General features: G+C 39.9%; 2 protein-coding genes across 2 annotated transcripts; one reads left to right on the top strand and one right to left on the bottom strand.

Annotated features, from left to right (window-relative positions):
* Nucleotides 1-2,078: 2,078 nt before the first annotated feature.
* Nucleotides 2,079-7,959, bottom strand: LOC140277307 (progestin and adipoQ receptor family member 3-like). Its single transcript, XM_072372277.1, has 7 exons — nt 7,802-7,959; nt 7,244-7,489; nt 6,901-7,063; nt 6,139-6,294; nt 5,721-5,918; nt 5,442-5,532; nt 2,079-4,487 (listed from the first exon to the last, which is right to left on the bottom strand). The coding sequence occupies exons 2-7, from the start codon at nt 7,438-7,440 to the stop codon at nt 4,345-4,347; spliced, it is 948 nt and encodes a 315-aa protein (XP_072228378.1). The 5' UTR covers nt 7,441-7,489; nt 7,802-7,959; the 3' UTR covers nt 2,079-4,344.
* A 1,877-nt stretch (nt 7,960-9,836) lies between these two features.
* LOC140276560 (anthrax toxin receptor 2-like) lies at nt 9,837-20,380 on the top strand. Its single transcript, XM_072371295.1, has 17 exons — nt 9,837-10,131; nt 10,717-10,788; nt 11,475-11,546; nt 11,654-11,735; nt 12,023-12,127; nt 12,635-12,703; nt 13,818-13,898; nt 14,001-14,061; nt 15,741-15,836; nt 16,442-16,511; nt 17,826-17,904; nt 18,095-18,190; nt 18,433-18,480; nt 18,813-18,908; nt 19,034-19,204; nt 19,312-19,392; nt 20,022-20,380. The coding sequence occupies exons 1-17, from the start codon at nt 10,004-10,006 to the stop codon at nt 20,058-20,060; spliced, it is 1,446 nt and encodes a 481-aa protein (XP_072227396.1). The 5' UTR covers nt 9,837-10,003; the 3' UTR covers nt 20,061-20,380.
* The last annotated feature ends 5 nt before the right edge of the window (nt 20,381-20,385 follow it).

The raw sequence follows: 20,385 nt of genomic DNA, 5'->3' as shown, positions 1-20,385 counted from the left end.
AGAAGCAGTGCGTGAAGAACAAAGTCCAGCCAATGATTCGATAGCTTGTGGAACCATCTTTGACAGCAGTAACTTGAAGTAATCATTTTCTGAATGATGTTACATCTGTCTCACCTTGTGGAGAAATATTAACTTTTCCTCAGTTGAGGTATGCAGGTATTCCTTTTATCACAGATGTACAACTCTCTTGAGGGAAATCTGCACAGCATTTCAATTACTTTGAGGTCTGGACTTTTTCATCCATGCTGTAGCAGTCAGGCAGGTGGACTCACATTTGATTCCAGAATATTTTGGTTTTCATGGTCAGCATGATGAGTGTAAGGTGTCCAGGGTCTGAGGTAGCAAAACAAGCCCAAATCATCACCCCTCCACCACAGTTGGTATGAGGCATTGTGCTGATCTGCTGTGTTTTTCACATAATGCTTCTGCCTTTTGCTTAGCTTTTGCTTTCTTTTTCACATGACAGTAAATAATGTTGAGGTTTTTTCTGAATAACCCACTATCTTTGTAACAACGTTTTCAGCGATGATGACATCAGACGGAAGCTTTAAGAAATATGACAGAAAATGCAAAAACCTAAAGTGCTCCATGAGTCTCTGTTCCAAAAAGTGCTGATGAGAGCAGACACAACTATTCATTAGTGCATGAGGTAATACACTCATGGCTGTTATTCATCTACATAATCACGTAATCATGGTACTTTTAAAACACTGATATCATGTCTCATATGGTGAAAGTCACTCTTAGTGACGCCCCTGTCATTTCATCTTGCTGGCCTTCTCAAAATGAAAAACACAAATGAAGATGCAGAATTATCCCAGTTGTCAAAGTCATGCACGCAGGTTTATTCAAGTGGCCCATCTTGTACTTATTAACTGTAAACAAGGGAGAATGTTTGTGTTCCCGCGCAGTCAATGATTGAATAGGGCTACATGCCATATAATATATGGTTTATTTAATTACAGCAACAGCGCCTAAAGCCACTGTCTGAAACTGATGTGTTTAGTGAGATTGAAAACAGTGTAATAAGAGTATAATAAAGAGTTCAAATGAGCACAACTCCAATTTATGTTCAATTTACACAGCCACTGGTATTTCTAACCATGCCTCATCATCATTCTGTCATAGTCACAGAAAAAAAGAATGTGCCCTCCCTTTTCCCATTTCACAGCTTTTCCATAAGGTTGAGGTCTGGACTTTGACCGTGGTCATGGCAACAACTTGATTCTTTGACACTGTTGCATGATTCATTTTCAGCAAAGCATTAGCTTTTAGACCGATGACCTTACATTTGACTCTTGTTGGTATGAGGTAGTATGTCCGACGTTTTTCAAAAAGTTTTTAGGTTAGATCAGATGTCTACGCTCTGCTGTCATGTTCTTTCTAGAGAGAAAAAGGCTCTCTTCTTGAACTATCCTTTCCTAACCGTACTGTCATGATGTTTAGCATTTAACATGCTAACTGAGGCCTGTAAAGTCCAAGACATAGCTCAGATATTTTGCAGTTTCTCTGAGCATTAAACAGGTTTGACCGGGTTGTCCCCCTCTTGGATGATTGGTTGAATGTTGAATGATTGTTGAATGTTTTGCACTTGTAACTGGTCTGTCACTGTAGAATGATGAGACTCAAAAGTTGTCTGGAAGTGGCCTTAAAACCCTTCCCAGATTGACAGGCAGGAACAATAGCTTCTCTATGATCATTGCTGGTGTCTTTCCTCCTTGGCATTGTGTTAACACACACCTGGATGTTCCAGACCGGCAAACTGAAAACCTCTGCTTTTACAGGGGAGCTCACACTTGTAAATTATCAATGAATCAAGGGCATTCAATTCACAGCACTTGGCAGCTACATGCCCCCTTTTCATGTCTAAAAGTAATGAGAGTGTACATAGTGACAGAGAGTGTTCATACACTGTTGCTGTATTTTTACTTTGAAAAATGAGCATTTGCTGTTCAACATTACATTTGTTTCAATGCTGCCCTCTACTGCTCACTAATTTGAATAGCAGAAACCTATCACAAGAGCACATGACGCTTCCCCAGCATGCAAAATGTGGTTGGTGAGATTAAGGGAAATACTATTTTCAAGCAGTCTTTATTCATCCAAAAGGTTTAAAAAAATATTTTCACAGAGGCACTGAAATAAACAACACACAACAAATTAGTCAGTGCTATATCATCCAAACGATATTCACGGAAAACACCAACAGACAGAAGAAGCCATTCCCAAAAAAAAAGTGAGTAAATAACAAACAATTCATGGGCAAATAAAGTCAAATCTTCTGGAAAATATAGAGTGCTTTTTCCAACGCTGTAGCAGTAAGTGCTTTCAGTTTGAGTTCACATTTTGTTCGAAAGATTCATCTAAAAAACCGAAAAAACAAATAAAAGATTATCAGTTTGTCCTGGTTTTCGTTCATGTCTTGACCAACAGACAGAAAGAATGAAAACAGAAAAAACACTCCAAGTCACAAGGCAAATTAAATACAAATATGATTGAAACTGTGTATGAACAGACAGAATGCAAAACCAAACGTTAATATTCCCAACTTATGCAAGATGAAAAACAACTGTTACAAAAGGTAAATGAAACACTTTTCACTGGCCTCATTTAAGCGACATCAAGTAAAGAACAGGCTTTTTGTAATAAAAGCTGATTACTGCTCGCCTCAACAGCTGATACATCTGGTGTCTTAACAGTGTTCTGGTAAACCTCGGCCTTATTTTTACCATCTTCTAAGTACTACATTATCTACAGGGACAGAAGTCTTCAGAGTTGGTCCATCGACGTGTCAAAAGCTTTTCTTCAGACTGGAGCAGTGAGCATACAAACGCAGCGATTCTCCGACGTACGCAGAGTTTCAGGACAGTAGTCTTACTGCCTCTGCCCCCTTCAACTTTCACCATTTATTTGATTTAGATGCTTCTCTGAACTCCAGTTTGAATAAACACAGCTTACGATGAAACTGAAAGTCAGCTCACAGTGCAGTAGACAGTTTTTTTTTTCTTTTTTCTGTTTACTCATAGACAATCTGAGCCATTGTGATTAGGGCACTTTCACTTTGCGTAGAAATGCAACACTGAATTCTATGACCGCTTTGCAATTGTCTGGAAGTGTATTAGACCAATCCCAAACTCGTTTTTCTTCCCTATTCATAATCTAAGATGGAAAAACTAAAGCCCAGCCACAAAAATATTGAGATTTTCCTTCACGTGATCTCTGCGCTTTCAGCAAAATGTGGTTTGTAGTCACGACAAGTCCCAACTTTTGTGAAAGCTGAAAGATGAGACAATATGCTTTGTTGCAGTCTGGAGGAACGAGTTCAACACAGTGTAAATGCAAGGTTATTGTAATGTTCTCTTTAGAGACCTGAGTCAAATTAATTACTGGCCAAAACTGCATTATGTTGGTTCAAATTTAAGTAGATTTAACTGTAGTGCGATTGTGCGGTCACTAAAGCACACTTGTTATACACTTCAATGATGACAGTTAAAGAAAACTCGTGATTGTTGAGGACAAAGAGTTAATGCCCTCACTGTCAACACGTGGGTTAACAGTGAGTGTTCTTAATACAAAATATTGACAAACAATAAAACCCACCCCAAAGAAAAACAGGGTTTCCACATTTTGATCGGTTCTGCACAGCAAATATCGCAGATAGATCACTGACTGACCTAAAACTTCACACACTCGGGGCATTCAGAGATTATTCGGATCTTTTTTTCTCTCGGTCCTAATTTTTATATCAAAACATTTTGTGTGATTTACTCCCGTAGGAACTGAGGTAAAAAAAAAACTGCAGGCAAACATGTCAGCATTTACACGGGCTGCTGTTTTTCATTCAAAAGAATCCTTTGATATTCTTTAAATACTTTTGCACAAAAAAATGAGAAAAAGATAAATAAAAACTAATCCCAACTGACCTTGAGATAGCAGGTTTAAAAACATCAAAGCTTAGTTCGCTTCCACAAAACAATAAAAACTTCTGCATCGTGCATTGATCTAATGGTCAAATGTTTCCTCTGTCCAACTGTTCAAGTCTGACATTATTTCACCGTCTTTCAAGCCTGACTTAGTATCAGGTAGGTTTTTACCACTACAATCCAATAGGTACACGCTGTGGTTTACTGCGCTTTTTTTTTCACAGACAAGAGACCCACTGAAAGGCAGCAGCACTTATTACTGCCCCTCTGTCGGTTTACATTTGATCAACTACAAGTTAGAGGCATCATGCAGTTAATGGTCGACAAGGTAAAGGCAACAACTGGACGTTGTTAACATTAATGTGGTTCTTTTTCTTGTGTATTAGCCAGCAAGTCGTCATATTTACGTAACAATACTTGATTAGCTGCTGCTGGCCCGGGTGGGACACGGCTGGCTGTGTCTGAAGCGCATGATGTGCACGGCAGTCTGATGCCACCAGTAAAACATCACCACCACCAGTATGTGCCACAGCTGGTGGCTGGCACCAAGGTAGTTCAGCTGGCCTGGAGGAGGAGAAGAAGAAGAGAGAAAACTGGCTTGAAATGTGATCATCGTCACGTTCTCTTCCCAAACAAAAATTAAATGAGATTTCAGAAGTAAATGCAGGTCAGACAACCTTGATTTTTCAAAAACATTTTAAGCGCAAATAGACAAAAGGTCCTAAAAGAACCCAGAAAAAAAAATGTGAACACTTCCAATTCTACAGTTCGAATAATATGTTGGAAAGCTTCAGAGGTGCAACTACAGGGCTTTAAATTCAAATCAAAACCTGGAGGGATTCAAAACAGGGGAACTGCGGGTTTACTCGTCAAACTGTAATTTAGAAGTAAGTTTCACACGTGAGATTTTACAGTTAAACTGCCCACAGTGTGACTTAATGTTTCTTCTCACACCAGTAAAAAGCTACATCCTTTTTACCCTCTATAAGAATACCACAGTTTCCTTCACTGCATTACTGCTTACGCAAAGACTGCCGGGGTTAGTGTTTTATGATCATTTTATGGGTGGGTTTATGACTTCAGCTCGTCACACCATGGAAATGTTTCCGTGCATATCTTTGATGCGTACCTGTTAATGCATGGACTACTTCACTCTGTCAGACAATCAGAAGCTAACATTGCTAAGTAATTAAACGTCCTTTGTAACTACGCTTAATTCAGGCAAGTTCTGCATCAGTAAGATTTGAACTTAATCAACTTGCCTACAGAATATATCGACCTCTAGTGGCGATTTTCTTTTACACACAACAGGGTTAAACTAAGTGCACTAACTAAGAGATTAAACCCCAGCTTTTAAGCACAGGGCTGTGAGGTTTAACAAACAATGTGTCTAAGACCTTTAATTGCATCTAAGTAGATGACATAACAACGGCTCTCGTGATTCTTACTTTGATTTTTGTGAAATGCCACAGTTAGGCCACCTCAGGCTTGAACACAATAAGGAAAGAAAAATCTCACCAGGGAAATAGCGCTCAGGGATTTTGGTGACGTAAAACAGGAAGGCAGATCCAGCAATCAGGTACATTACTATCACACGAGGGAGAAACAGCTGTCAAAAAATAAACAAATTCATGAGAAAAAATGTATTCAAATTAAACCAAAACATTCAACATCGACAGTGAAGTAGAAATAAGAGTTAAAAGATTTCACACTTTTCTTAGAAAATAAACTGTGTGAGAGTGAATGCAGGGGCTCTGTTGCTGCTCACTGGCAGCTCAATATTCTGTGCTTCCTGACCTGCACAGCATCTGACGTGAATCCTCCATTGAGCCACACCCAGTGGCACGCAGGAATCACACTGATGCCTGCCACACAGCAGAAGATTGTCATCCTTATAAGTTTCCAGTCATTGCTGAGGTAACGAGGGTGGACCTGAGCGCAGAAGACGGCCAGGATGAGCGACAGCACTGTCAGCAAGTAGACCTGTCGCCAAAACTGCAGGAGGAAAGAGTTGGAAATCACGTTGAAACAGCCCATAACCAGAGCTCGAGCAACTGTTTCTTTCCTGGTTTCATATCTTGTGACAAAATTTCTGTTAATTCTTCCTCTTTAGAGCACATACACATCTGTGGCTAAACATTTTAGACATGCATTTAACACACATTGTAGGAATTTGATAGCAGCCTACAAGCTGCTATCAAATGCTCGCACTCACAGCGTTACAATAGAAAGCGTAGAAGATCCCAGGTACATAACAACCCAGGATGCCCACAGAAATGCCCGCGTAGTCTAACGCCAACCAGCGACGGCAGGTCCTTTCTGATCGGTGGCAGGAGAACAGGTGATATCCCACGGAACACAACATGCAAACCTGGGAGGAAAACACACAGTACATTCACACACTGCAAGAGGATGTGCACTACGACATCAAACACCAATGTTTTAACTTAAAGAGCAATTTAATGTGTCAATATTGTCGTAATAATGTAATGACATCTCACTAAGTTAACACGCTCTTAATAGGTTTCTAATGTGTAGACTTACATCAAAAAGCTACAACATGCATACATGAGAGGTGAGGAGTAGGCAAAATAGGTTATACCTATAAGGTACCTACACTAACTAGTTATTAGAATTTTTAAACCAATCATCAGCTGCTACACAACAGCACAAAACATACACAGATTATATAAAATAAATCAGCTATTTCAATTGCAGCTCTCGAGTGCACTGCATCCAACTCCCAACCTGCATCCACCTTACACACCTGAGTGGGCAGGGCAATGGCACCAGCGGCAGGAAAATTACACCTATATGAATCAGTTTTTTACCAGATATGAAGAAGAAACCATTACAGGATACAGCCGTCAGGTTCCTATTTGCCAGCTTGATGAAATCAGCCAGCAACCACACACATATAACGCATAACACATAACATATAGCACATAACACACATAAAAGGCCAAATCACTGTTACCTGGAAGCAAAACAGTCCTATGGCGTAGATGACATAGTCTTCTCTGTTTGCTCCAGAGGCTGGCAGTACTGTGGAGAGGTCGTTGACCCCCAGAGAAAAGAATAGAAGGAAACCCAGAAGATGGCTCCAGATATTCACCGTCTCATTAGACAGAATAAAAATACTGCAAAACCAAAAAGGGAACAAGGATAAATGTGCAAAACGTGGAGAATATTAGTATGAGCATGGTACATATCAGGGTTCCAGATGCATAGAAAACAATATCTCGAGACGTGAATGTAACATCTAGATAGGTTTTATAACTGTTAAATCACATGCAAAACATTTTGAACATGACTCCCACCTCTTAAGACAGAGTTTGGAGGGCAGGTGAGCCCTGTAGCCGTCTGTGATGTAGGGGTTTTCTTTGAGGAACAGGGGTATTTGTTCGTATGTGTACAGTCGTATCCTCTGTGGTATCAGCACTGGCCAGTGCTGATAACTGCCCAACTCTATATAGTGGGCAGTCTTCAGCAACTTTTGAGGCATTTTCAGCAACATCTTCTTCTAGGTTCCAGTCGCACAACAAGGCAAGCTGGGGTTGTTAAGGCTGCATAAGGAGAAAGAGACGAGAGACACTGAGAGTCTGCATTCTGTTTTATGTTGAAATGTCATTGTGTACTATAAAAATACAAACCCTACTAGCATCAACAAGAGAAAACGGTGAATATATGTAATCATTGTGACAACAAAGTTAGGGTTGAAGGTGTCGAGTTCTTTAAAACAGCGAAGCAAGCACACAAACAAGGTCAACCTGTTTGCCACACAGGTTTGTTGTGGTTAGGTCATGCTAGCAAGCTAGCTAACGTCAATAGTGCTGACAGCCATCTAAACTGATGAAACATGGGGTTACAAAGCTTACCATTAGTCGCACCCCGACTGTCGCTGTTCTCGCACAACCATTTTAGCCATATCCAGATGGCTATCAAGCCAGCGTGACATTAAAAAATTCACATTTCATTAAATTGATACAGGCAGTCAACAGTACGTTGCCTTTCAGCAGCAAGCCTGTTTTCCTCTTTTTTTGTGATTTGAGCACAAGTAGTGAAACGGCACGTTGCTGCCGCCTACTGGGAAGAGTCGAGCATTGCATCTGTGATCATTTATTAGACACGAAAACAGATGAATCTCTTGCATTGTCCTGCAGACATCTTTTCTATACTAATGTTTTTGAGTTTTTTTTCTTTCGTAAGTTTGGAATAGTCTCACATTTTCTTAATTATGAGCACAGCATGTTCATAAATATATGTCATTTAAGTGGTTGTTGTTGCATATCCCAGTGGATATCTCCAGTAAAGTCATCGTTGAATCTCACTAATGCTTTTGGCGACAGTCTGTTTACTAACTTTAAGTGGGAGTTTTTTTTTTCGATTTGACACCATAATATTTACCAGACTTGAAAAAGCACCCCACAAATTTTCATTTGTTGTCATTTTGATGGAGGGATTGCATGTGGTCAAACACGTCACCAGCACGCTGCGAGGAAACAATATCACAATAACATTTTTTCTCATTAACCTTACTCGTGTCCTCATTAAGCTCCACGTTTCATGGCCTGTAAATATGATTATGGTGCTCTTCAGCATTGTATGAATAAATTCTTTAATATCAGCCACCTCAAATGACTCAAATGCGGTTTGGAAGAGAAACATGGTCCGACCACACCCACTAATAACAGATATCACATCATCCATATCAGGGTGGGGGTGCCTTTTGCTGACACAGTGACTTTGGTATGTTATTGTATGAGTTGTTCTCTGTCATAACTTCATCCCACTGGATTGTTGAATTATACCCAACTTGGGATGCACATTGCGTGCCTGCAGACAGCACAATTACAGCATTACAGCACACTGCATCACAAAAAATAACCCCAGAAATGGAGTCAATGCCTCAGACTGATTCTGTGTGTTAAACAATGTACTGCTTTTTAAAAATGAATATATGGAAGGTTTTGCTGTTTGTTACATGTTGTGCTGAAAAGGAACACTTTGAAGAACAAACATAGTTCATCACCCCTGATACTGGTCATCCATGCGTGACTTGAGGCAAAAAGAGTGAAGGTGCGGTGATTTCAACTTTTGGGAGGTTACATTTTGGATCATACTCACGCAAAAGAGCAGATGCCCCTGGCACACCAAGGCTGATGTGTTGGTATATTCAATTCTGTGTCCATTTGCAATAGATTTCAACATTTTCAAACTTTCAATGTTCGTATAGAACTAATAGAGAAAGATTTATGAGTTAGACAGACATGCATTTTAACAAGCCACTCCTGCATCAATCAGACATTTTTCTTCTTAAACTAAAAAAATGCGCATTCACTCAGTTTTTATTCTATAATACAAGACTGTTTATATTTCAAAATTTGTTCTTAATTTTCAGTGATCTGAACCATGGTGTATTTGTGTATTACTCTTTGGTCAATCGCATTTATTCAGGCAGCTTCTCAGGTGTAGAGATGACTGAGATGTCACAGGAAACACAGGAAGACAACCATGGCATCTTCAACATAAAAGCACACCGTAAAGTAACATTTATGTCGTCAGAGACATATTCTTTCTCACGGTCTGATAGCTGTTGATAACTGGAACATAATATCTGTTTTCTCCTTTCCTTCCATTCTGTTATCCATGTAACATATGAAATTGTTCTTTTAGCTCACTCTGAATTAATGCCTTCCATTAGTTGTGACTGATGTAAACACATCAAAGTTCGCAGATGACACATCGACGTTCAATTGCATGGGATTTATCTTTTATTTTTGGTTGAGTTAATATGCTGAAATTACTGTATAATTTGTAGAATCCTGAGAGGAAGGAAATCTACTGCGTTTATTGCTGGCAGTTTGACTGCGGTATCTGCAGCTGCTATGCGCCCCGACCACTTTATTTCAAGACCATCCTGCAGCTGTCTCCAACACTGATGTACGCACAGCAGTGATTCAAATATGTGAGCAACTGAATCGGAGGAGATAAGAAAACTGCCCATTGGAAAACTTTTTGCAGCTGATGTCTTTAATGTTTTCAAACCGAACTCGCTGCTGATATGTAACGCATGGATTATGGATCGGATCTGGATATGCTGCCAAACACTGCTGCTTGTTGGAGGTGTTTGTGTGGGTTCATCGTTGCTTGATGGCGACGAGGCGTCCTGCGATGGGGCGTTTGATATCTATTTTGTTTTAGACAGGTGAGTTATGATGGCGAACCGGGACTGCTTTTATGTGCAACAAACAATCAGAGCAGCACTCGTTATCACACTGTAGAGGCAGTCTTTGACTCAGTCCTGTCCATGTATGGCTCTGTTTAGTTTCCCATGTTCCACCTCATGTTGACAGAGCTTTTTTTAATCCTCTCTACCCAAACTTTTGAAAACATTTTTTACCCCTTAGTTTCCTTCACTTTGCTTTGTTATAGTGCAAAATTAAATCCTGAACAGACTTTCACTAACAGAATTTAACCTAATATCAGTTTCCTCCCTCTCTCTGTCCAGCATGGACTTTTTGGGGTTTTGCAAAGCCTTGTAAAATGAGAAATCACCAAATTCTTCTTAAAATTACTTCTTTATTTTATTTTAGTATTTGTTTTTTTTCTTAAATCCCCATTTTTTTTAACTCTCTATCAAAGGTTGAATTGCTTTTACAGACAACATGAGTCTTATGAATGTGGATTTCCCATTTTTGTAAGCACCTCTACTGACGAGGGTTGTTGATACACTGTGTTAAATCTGGTGTTGAACTGGACTTTATCACTCAGGCACTGTCTGTTTTTGCAGGTCCGGTAGCGTGTGGGGACACTGGAAGGAGATCTATGGATTTGTGGAGCAGCTCACCAGTAAGTTTGTCAGGTATGTAAACGTGACAGTCTTGTGCATTTCAGTTTGAATAATGAGGTAATCGCTCTTTCCTCCCCACTGCGCCCCTCCTTGTCCTCCTGAACCCTCCCTCACTTGCCATAGAAAAAGCCTCCAGTTGCAAATTTGAAACTCGAACCATTCATACAGCAGAAATGAAGCAAAGGAAACAGGAGCTATTTACGTAGAGGAGAGTCATTAGATTACAGTCAAACAAATAATAGTGGAAAGTCGGGCGGGTCTATTTCAGGCAGCAGACATCACACAAGGCCAACAACTGCTCCGAAACCCTTCTGGGTAATAGTGCAGTGGGTGTGTGATATCTTTAGGTTTAATAGGAGGGTGCTAAATATAAGAGTCACACATGCAGCCAGATGTTGAAGATGTTGCCAACCACAACAGATGCTCCTGCCTCCCTTTAACAAAAGACTAAAGCAGCAACACTTGTAGGGTTAGAGATTTGATTCCATCCCTTCAGATTATAAGATTTTTAATGATATTTAATGTGTTTTTATTGATTTTTACTTGAATCTCAAGCAGAAGTTGTTCACTATTTCAGAGAAAAATGTTCTGTGTGGTCAGAAAACCAGAATCAGTCAGTCAAACAGAATTTGTATACTAGCATATATACTTTTTAGATTGTGTGTTTATTGTATAACCACCAGCTTTGTGTGTTTCAGCCCCAGGATGAGGGTCTCCTACATTGTCTTCTCATCTAAGGCAATTGTGATTCTTCCATTAACTGGAGACAGGTTTGTATTTCCTCTCCTCATCTCTCTGCGGACTTCATAACCTGTATCCTGCCACAGAAATGTGACTTTTAATTCCGATTGTGTTGTTTTCTGATTTTACTGCGAAGGTCTAAAATAGACGAGGGTCTGAACAAGCTGAGCCAAATCAACCCAGTTGGTGAAACGTACATGCATGAAGGCTTAAACGCAGTAAGAGTGCTCATTCAGTGTTACAGTCGCCGCCATGAAATATATTTCTCACCCGGAGGATTTCACATTATTGGTCATTTTTAGGAAAAAAACGAGGAAACTTTGGAAACTTAACACAACAGGCATATTTATTTAGTTGTGTTCTTACATGAACCATTTAAAAAAACAAGTGTGGTTGCATTGTCTGGTATATGTTGGTACTTTTTGCTGTATTCTGATATGTTCTTGAAGAACGGTTTGCAAAGAAAGAGAATAATTGTGAATATGCATTCACTTTCACTCATCAGGTGTCCAACCAATTGCAGACACAAACTTCACCATCATCCAGTATCGTTATTGTTCTGACTGATGGCAAGCTGGATGTCTACCCCTATGAACTGAGTGTAAAGGAGGTAACACACACACACACACACATACTGAGAGAAAATCTTGTGGTAAATGATGTGGGCGAGGAGGAGGATGAGATTTGAAAATAACAAGCACCCCATCTGATATTCTCATAAAAGCACTGACAGCTCTATTGTTTTACAACTCTTTCATTGCAGCCGCTGGTTTCTAATTAAGTACAAAACAAATAGAAAAAATAAAAGATGACTTGAAACATGAATGGCCATTCTTTTAAAGTAATTTCCACTTTTGATTTAGTTTGCTGGTTTGTTTTGGAGCATAATTTATGAGCTCTGTGGTTTTCAATTGTCAGCTATGGCTTCACAGTTGTTTGGGGAGACGTGCACATAATTCTCACGTCAGTGAATCATACTCTCCACACTAACGTTTTCAGGGATCCGCTTGTCAATATGTTGTGTGAATTTGAGGCTGGTCTGATCACAACAATGAAGAATTACTGTTCTTTAAGTAGAGTTTCCCTCACATGTCACCTGTGTTGTTATGATTCCCAGGCTGACAAAGTCAGAGAGTTTGGAGCCAGAGTCTACTGTGTTGGGGTCATGGACTTTGATCACAAACAGGTGGGAGGACTTTATTTTCTTCTTGCTTCTCTTTTATCATTCCCACATAAGAGAACTCTTTGTCTGTCACTGATACTGCAGCCTGTTGTTTGCCATCCTCTGTGTGTGTGCGTGTGTGTGTGTGTGTGTGTCGTTGTATCGGCTGTGTTGAGAAGTTCGATAGGCTGTTGTTTCTGGCTCAGATTTACAAATGCACCTTGACTGTGCTGTTTAGTCTTGTTTAGTTAAACTGAAACCTCCAGGGAAAATCAAGCAGCTGGCAGATCAGCTTGTATGGCTCATGTTGCCTGTGGTTTACGTGTTTCTAAACTAAATTAATAGGTTTTGTTAGGCAGCATATTTTAAGTTTTAAGTCCCAGGGAGAGAACTTGACTTCTGCCTGTTGAAAGAGAGCATTGTGTTTGTGAAGGAAGCACTTAAATCAGGAATGGAATTGAATGTCGCCTCAAAGTTAATTGTTACAGTGAAAGGAGTAAACACAAATGCCTTCTGCTACAATGGCTACAATCCCATAGAACACCACAGAGCAGATGTGTAATAAGATTTGCAGTGCAAAGAATTGCATGTAAGATTTGCTTTAAATTGGATACTGCAATATCCAATTTAAAGTGGCATCCACTTTTGCACAACCCCTTGCCCTGAATCATCCCTTTGTCTCAGTTTTTTGGGGTTAGGTTTTGTGTTGCAGCAGCCTTAGTCTTTATGTTGATTTACATGAGAAGAAATAATAAGGTTAACTGAACGCTTCTAAAATGCTTGCAGTTCTCTTTTGACCAATAAAGTCTTCAGTAGTCGGTACAAGACATCCTCTACCCGACTGCTGACCGACAGTGCACTGAGGTCAAAAGAGGAAGTAATTACATCACTCTCTGATTGAATAATGCCAGACAAACTTCCTGCTCTGCTATGATTAAAGCTGGAGATGAAAGCTTTAGCCAGATGCCCAAAGCTTTCATCTCCTGGAAAGAAACCCGCTCTCCCTAAATGCTACTGAAGATTGTCACAAGCCAAGGACCTCCCTGAGAGGCAGTAGCTTAAGAACTAACAGTTCTTATCGTATAGAATAAGAGGGAAAATCATGTTTAAAGACAAACTGTTGTTTTTTCTGCCACAGCTTGCTGAAATAGCAGATGGCACAGAACAAGTCTTCCCAGTTATGTCCGGCTTTCATGCCCTCAAAGACGTCGTCAACAAGGTGAGGTCACGTCTTCTACAGGGATATGCTAGAATGCTCATCTCACAAATGATCAAAATGGTCAATCAACCTGCATCCTGCATCTGTCTGTCTGCGTCGCAGGTCCTGCAACAATCATGCAACGAAGTGTTCACAATTGAGCCCTCCAGTGTTTGTGTGAATGGTGAGTCTGTTTCAGGGAGTTTGCTGTGTCTGTAATGAATAAAGAAGTTTATACGTGAAATCAATAGTGATGGTGATGTCAGTCAGTTGGTGCCATGCTTTGAATTAGACTGGAAAATCTAAAGAACTATAAATGGATAAGTCTGAATTAATTCATTAACGTTCTTGGGGTCTTGATGGCGGATCTTAAAAATTTTAGTGATGTGCTCCTGGGCAGAAGTATTGGCACTCATGAAATCTCAGAAGAAATTTATGGTAGATAAGGTTGAAAAAAATGCACTTACACCAAAATTGCATCATAAGACTATTTTAATTAAAAGATTAGAAAAATAGTAAAAAATATATGTTGAGCAGTTTTTGGGACCCTTTGACATCCATCCATCCATCCATTTCCTATACCGTCAATCCGTCAGTTGGGTAGCGGGTGGGCTGGAGCCTATCCCAGCAGTCATTGGACGAAAGGCCCCCTTTGACATACTGTAGTTAAATTATTTCCTTCAACAAAAATAAAGATATAAATAAAACCCTCCTGTGTTAATATTACCCAAATTCATCAATAAAAGGTTGGTTTTGGTGCATAAAAAGTGCACCATTGCTTTAAGTTGTTTTTTTTTTCACTGAGTGCTTAAGACAAGAGCATCGGAAATGTTTCAACACAAAATAGAATTCTCATTGCAAATTGCAAAGGCTTCAAGACCATAAAAAAATTATAAGTAAATCCTTATTTCAATAGATTAAAATGTCAGCAGGAAGTTACATGCATAAAACAGTTCTGATGCTTAAGAAGAAAAAAAAAACTTGAGTGAAGTCTGTGAAGGTTGTTGAAGATTGTGGGGAAAAAAATTCAAGACATGGAGATGGATTAAGAGCACTTTAGAGCAGCAGTTTTAGCCTGTGTCACACAAAAGTAAACTGACCCAAAAAATGTTACAAGAAAGACTAATGTTTTCACAAAACCTTTCATAGATAAGACTCAGTCTCTCTGTGACGATGTTCTATACACAAAGGAAACCAAAGTAGAGCTCTTGGGGGGAAGCGGCACTCCAGTTTGTTTATATGCAACTAAATGAAGCCCTAAAGGAAGAGAAAGCCACACCTACAGTTAAACATGGTGGAGGTTTTATCATGCTGTGGAACATCAGAAAACTATGTTTGAGGTGAAAGTATTTGTAATTTTAGGAAGACAAGGACTGAAAGCACATGTCCAGCTGTATAAAAGAATAGTTGGAAAGGAAAAGAGAGACATTTTCAAACATTAAAACATTTCCGTAAAGTGCACATTTTGTATTTCATCATAAGATGTGAGGTCCCCTTTTTTGTTGTTGATTTTTAATTTTTGGCAGTTACTAAAAGACCTTGGTAGTACAAAATTGGTTATCTCATTAAGAGCTAAGGTGCCTTCTAAACATAGAAAAAGGTCTTTCCGTATGTTACGGAAGTTCTTAATGAGTTAACCCGACTGCACCAATGTGCAACAATGGCTTCAATATTTGTGAATTTGATATAAACTATGGGATAAAATTTGGTACAAACATTTATGTCCACCTCAGTAACGTTTATAAGGACAGAAATGATCCATTGGCTTTTAAGAGAGCAAATTATCTCGCTGTATATAAACATTGTATGCTTCTGTGTTTAAGTGCATTGCCATAGTTGTGTGTTGTGTCTGATTTTTCCCAGAGTCTTTCAACGTGGTACTGAGGGGCACTGGCTTTAGCGGATCCAAGAGGATAGACAACATACAGTGTTTCATCACTGTCAATCAAGTGACTTACTGTAAATGACACACTCAATGCACTTATTGCAACACACTTACACTGCATAAACACAGTTCTTCTGCACTGTACAGCAGTGGGAGCTAAAGCTAAGAATTCACCTACTTCAGTGCTAGAGGAATGTGACGGTCACTTTACGCTGATGCTTCAGCATGCACCCACATAGGACTATAATGCTCTCAGGGATGAAATCAACTATGAAGTCAAATGTCATACAGTGTGCAGATTTCTGAGCTGAGTGGAAAGTCAGAGTCATGACATTCAGAAAGAAACAGTGGCTGCCTTTTATCGGCTTTAGCCAGGGAACAGAGGATACATTATGAGACCGGCAGAGGGAGGGAGGAGATGTTCTCTCCCATTAGTCTATTAACAGATCGATATCACTGGGAGGGCATGCCAGAAAACATGTGACATATGGTTTGTCGTTGTTTTGCTGTGGGGGAGGTTTTTACTACTGGCTATGATTATGTTTGATAGTATCTTCCTTGCTAACTTGTTAAACTCAATGATGCGCTCCCACAAGAAGTTAGTTATTTTGCATATGCCAAATCCCCATAGTAGTGAATTGTGTGAATATTTGTTTTGTTTTTTTCTCTTTGTTGTCAGATGAGAAGCCAAATGTAGTTAGAGATGGCTATTTGCTGTGTCCAGCTCCTCATCTACAAGAGGTTGGACAGTAAGTCAACACACATGCAGTCGAACAAACACTAATGTGTTAAACTGTAAACGAAAAGAATTTGAGCATGACGTCACTGTTTGTTTGCATGTGAGGGGCAAAACTCCTTCACATTATTAATTTCATAATTGAACTGTAAGGTTGCAGTACAGCATTCTTTGGGGTTATAAAAATACATTTCTAATAATTGTTAACTGCTGAAAAATTCAAATAATTGCTGCTTACAGTTGTTGGATGTCTCCATTATATGTATTTATCTTCAGGCTTTAGTCAGTTAAATTGTGTTTGATATATCAACATTCTTTTAAGAAATAAAGCTGGTTCTGAGTGTGCAGTGGAGAGCAAAACAAGCACAATGTCCACTGTAACACTGTCCCAAGGTGCTGGAAGAACTGAGGCGAGGCTGATAAGAAAACCTCCGTTACAGTTAACAAGTGAGCCAAAGCTGATTTGACTCGGCCCACTTTAGACAGCGCTCTGTTTCCATGTCTTCCCTGGTAACCTCACGCTCATCTCTCACCCACTCTTGAACATCCAGCTACCACGGCTGCAACAGTCCCAGTTTAATGCAAAAATGCAAGCACCATTTAAGTATAAGTTATGGTAACAAAAACACTGGATAAGAATATGCTTGGTGGTGACTTTTGTTTTCAGTGAGTCAGTGTTTTTTTTGTACCAGTTATATTGGAGGGTTAACAAGGGGAAAAACTGCAGATTGGACTGGTGACTGGTGTAGTGGTAAGCTTGCCGCCTTTCATGTGGGTTTGAATCCTGACCCCCAGAATGAAAGGTACTACCACCAGTAAGGGTCCTGAGGCAAGACCCCCTTACTCTACCTGCCTGCCTGGGATATGAGTGTAAGTTGCTTTGGATAAAAGTGTCTGCCAGATGCATAAACATAAAAAAACGTTAAAGATAGTTGCTTCTTTTCTAGCTTATTTCACTTTAATGAAAAAGTTGAACAATAATTATATATTATTTAAGTGCCTTGAGATGACATTTGTTGAAACTTGGCGCTATATAAATAAACCGAATTGAATTGAATTGGATGGTCAACAAGCTTTATTGACAGTACTTTCCCCAGTTTTTTAATGCTTTTCCCCTTGAAGATTTAATCAGCCAATCTAGCCTCTAATTACGTCTAAAAAAGTGTTTTTTTTTCTTATTTCATTGTATATTTGGACACGCTTATGCCCTTTTATAATAGTCCTGACTGTGTATTTAACCACTTGAAAAGCCCCGGTAGAGAGACACAGTACAGGGCCTTCGTCTCCTTCTGATGTTGTTTTCTGCAACTTTGTTTGATGATTACAGATCAATTCAAGTCCTCGTTAGTCTGAACAATGGACAATCCTTCATCTCCAGCCCTATAACCATACATGCCACAACATGCGTGAGTGTGAGCTCATACTGCACAGAACCACCCTAAATTTATAGATGTAAAGGTGTCTGATTTGTGTTTATTTGCAAACATAGTGTCACAATGCAGGCATATTTTGTATTCTCATCTTGCTTGGAATAGATGAGCACATCTACAGGTCTACTGTGTATGGTGGTGCAACAGATTTGTGTGTTTGTTGCAGTCAGATGGGGCCTGGGTGCTGTGGTTGCTCTTGGCTCTGTTGCTTTTACTGGCTCTGGGTTTGCTCTGGTGGTTCTGGCCTCTCTGCTGCACTGTGGTGAGTTTACAGTCTGTGTATGTGCATGTGTCTGTTTTTATTGCGTTGCTTTCCAAATTTTAGCCATACCCAACCCTAACCATGAGCTATAATGCCACACGTCACTATTTTGCATTTTTATTCTTATTTTCCTTATTTTGGGCGACCGGGGTTGCAGAAGCACTTGATCAGCAATGTTTATCTTTAACCATCTGTGTATGTCAAACTCCTTGTTGTGTTTTGTTTTGTTTTGTTTCTCGCAGGTCATTAGGGACCCACCCCCGTCTCGTCCCCCTCCTCCTCCTGTTGATGTGAGTAAAACTCAGATTGTTTCAAGAAACCTTTTTCTGAACTTCGCATTTCAAGGCTGAATTCTAGCTCGTGTTGCCATCTTGGCAGTGGTGACTGAAAGAAAACCTAATTTTGGGTGAAAACAGAGGGAGCGTTGGTGGGGCTTGGGAGAGAGACAAGTAGTGTTGGCAGATTTTATTTGTTTGGCTTGAGTCAGAAAACAGATTTTTCATTGTAATGTTCCATTTTAAAGGTTATGTTCTATCATGACTAATGCCTCACCACTACAAGGGAATATTTGAATCTTAAAGTTCAAATTCTCTGATAAATCTATCCGTGCTTATTGCTTAAGGAGCCGGAGGAGGATCTTTTGCCCAAACACAAGTGGCCTACAGTGGATGCCTCATACTACGGAGGGAGAGGTCCTGGAGGAATCAAACGCATGGAGGTAAATAAAAAAAAAAATTGTGCTGGCAAAGCCTTCTTACAGTGTAATAAGTCTGTGTTGGTCAGGAGTCCTGGGTCATTCAGCACAGGTGTGTGAGGTCAGTCAAGGGTACCCACTTCTTGCAGGTCCGATGGGGGCTGAAGGGATCCACAGAGGAGGGCTCTCGGCTAGAGAAGGCCAAAAATGCTGTTGTTACTATTCCAGAGGACGTGGAGGAGCCCATCATGCCTCGACCCCCACCAAGACCTCCTCCAGTCTACAACCCATCCCAATCCAAATGGTACTCTCCCATCAAGGTGAGAGGAAGACTTAATTTATCATCAGACACTTCCATCAACAGCTTTATAAGCAGATTTGATTACTTGTTAACATAAAATAAATGTAACATTGATTTTACCCGCAGGGGCGAGTTGATGCGCTGCTGGCATTACTGAGGAGACAGTATGACAGAGTGGCAATCATGAGGCCGACACCTCAGGACAAGGCAAGAAATCTTGCCCGTATTGCACTAAAAAACAACTCTTAGAACAATGATGAAAAACGCTCCAATTTTTTGCATATGAGCATGCTTCAGGACAAAATTAACTCTCGATTTGTTGATGTTGACATGTAGGTTACATGTCAAAGGAATTGTGAGCCTCAAGGACATGTAACACTGCAGCTGTGATGCTGAGCTCAACACACATCAAGCTGATCCAGTGACAAATGAATACTTCAGGGAGAATGGCTTTTGAATTGTTACTGGCCCTTACTGGCCAAACAAGCAGTTTTTCTTCCATTCTGCACTGTGCACTCGTTGGAGACTCTGGCATCTTGGATGAGCTCTAGTGGAGAACCTGTTGGCTTTTAAGCGCATGATTGCATTGTACTGAGAATATCAGTGTTGTTCACTTTGCCTCCCTTTATTTTAATGTTGTGGCTGATCGGCCTATGTTGATATCTTGGCTGCTAATGAAGCATTGTAGCTCAACTGAGGAAAAATAGGCAAAAATGTTCAAAATGTGTTTGCTAATTAACTGTTAAAATCAAATGCTAGAAAGTCAGTTTTTGTTCATATTCTTCTGCATTAAGTGTCTCTGTTTGATTTTGTCTTCTCCTCTCTGTCGTCTCCAGGGCCGCTGCATCAACTTCACTAGAGTTCAGACTCACTGACGTACAAACACGAGGATCAACTTTCACTGTTTCGGCCAAAGACGATCAACAAAATGACTGTTTTGTAAATAAACTTCTAATAATGTGGTGTTGATACGGCAACATCAGAAACCCCAAAGTGTTATCATGTTTGTGCCTCCATCAAAATCAAAGCAAGGAGCACTTTTCTGTTCATTCTGTTTATTTGAAAGAAAAAATAGGATTTTCTTATCACAAAGACCTTCAGCACAAGTACCCAGACTGGAAACACAAACGATACACACACAATATGACAAAACATAATAAAAATTACGCATAAAAGGAGCGCTTTTAAAACAAAAGGAAT

Source organism: Leuresthes tenuis, unplaced genomic scaffold, assembly GCF_036924035.1.
Source record: "Leuresthes tenuis unplaced genomic scaffold, fLeuTen1.0.hap1 SCAF_19, whole genome shotgun sequence".
Taxonomy (NCBI): Eukaryota; Metazoa; Chordata; class Actinopteri; order Atheriniformes; family Atherinopsidae; genus Leuresthes; species Leuresthes tenuis.
This window is presented reverse-complemented; position numbering and strand designations above follow the sequence as displayed.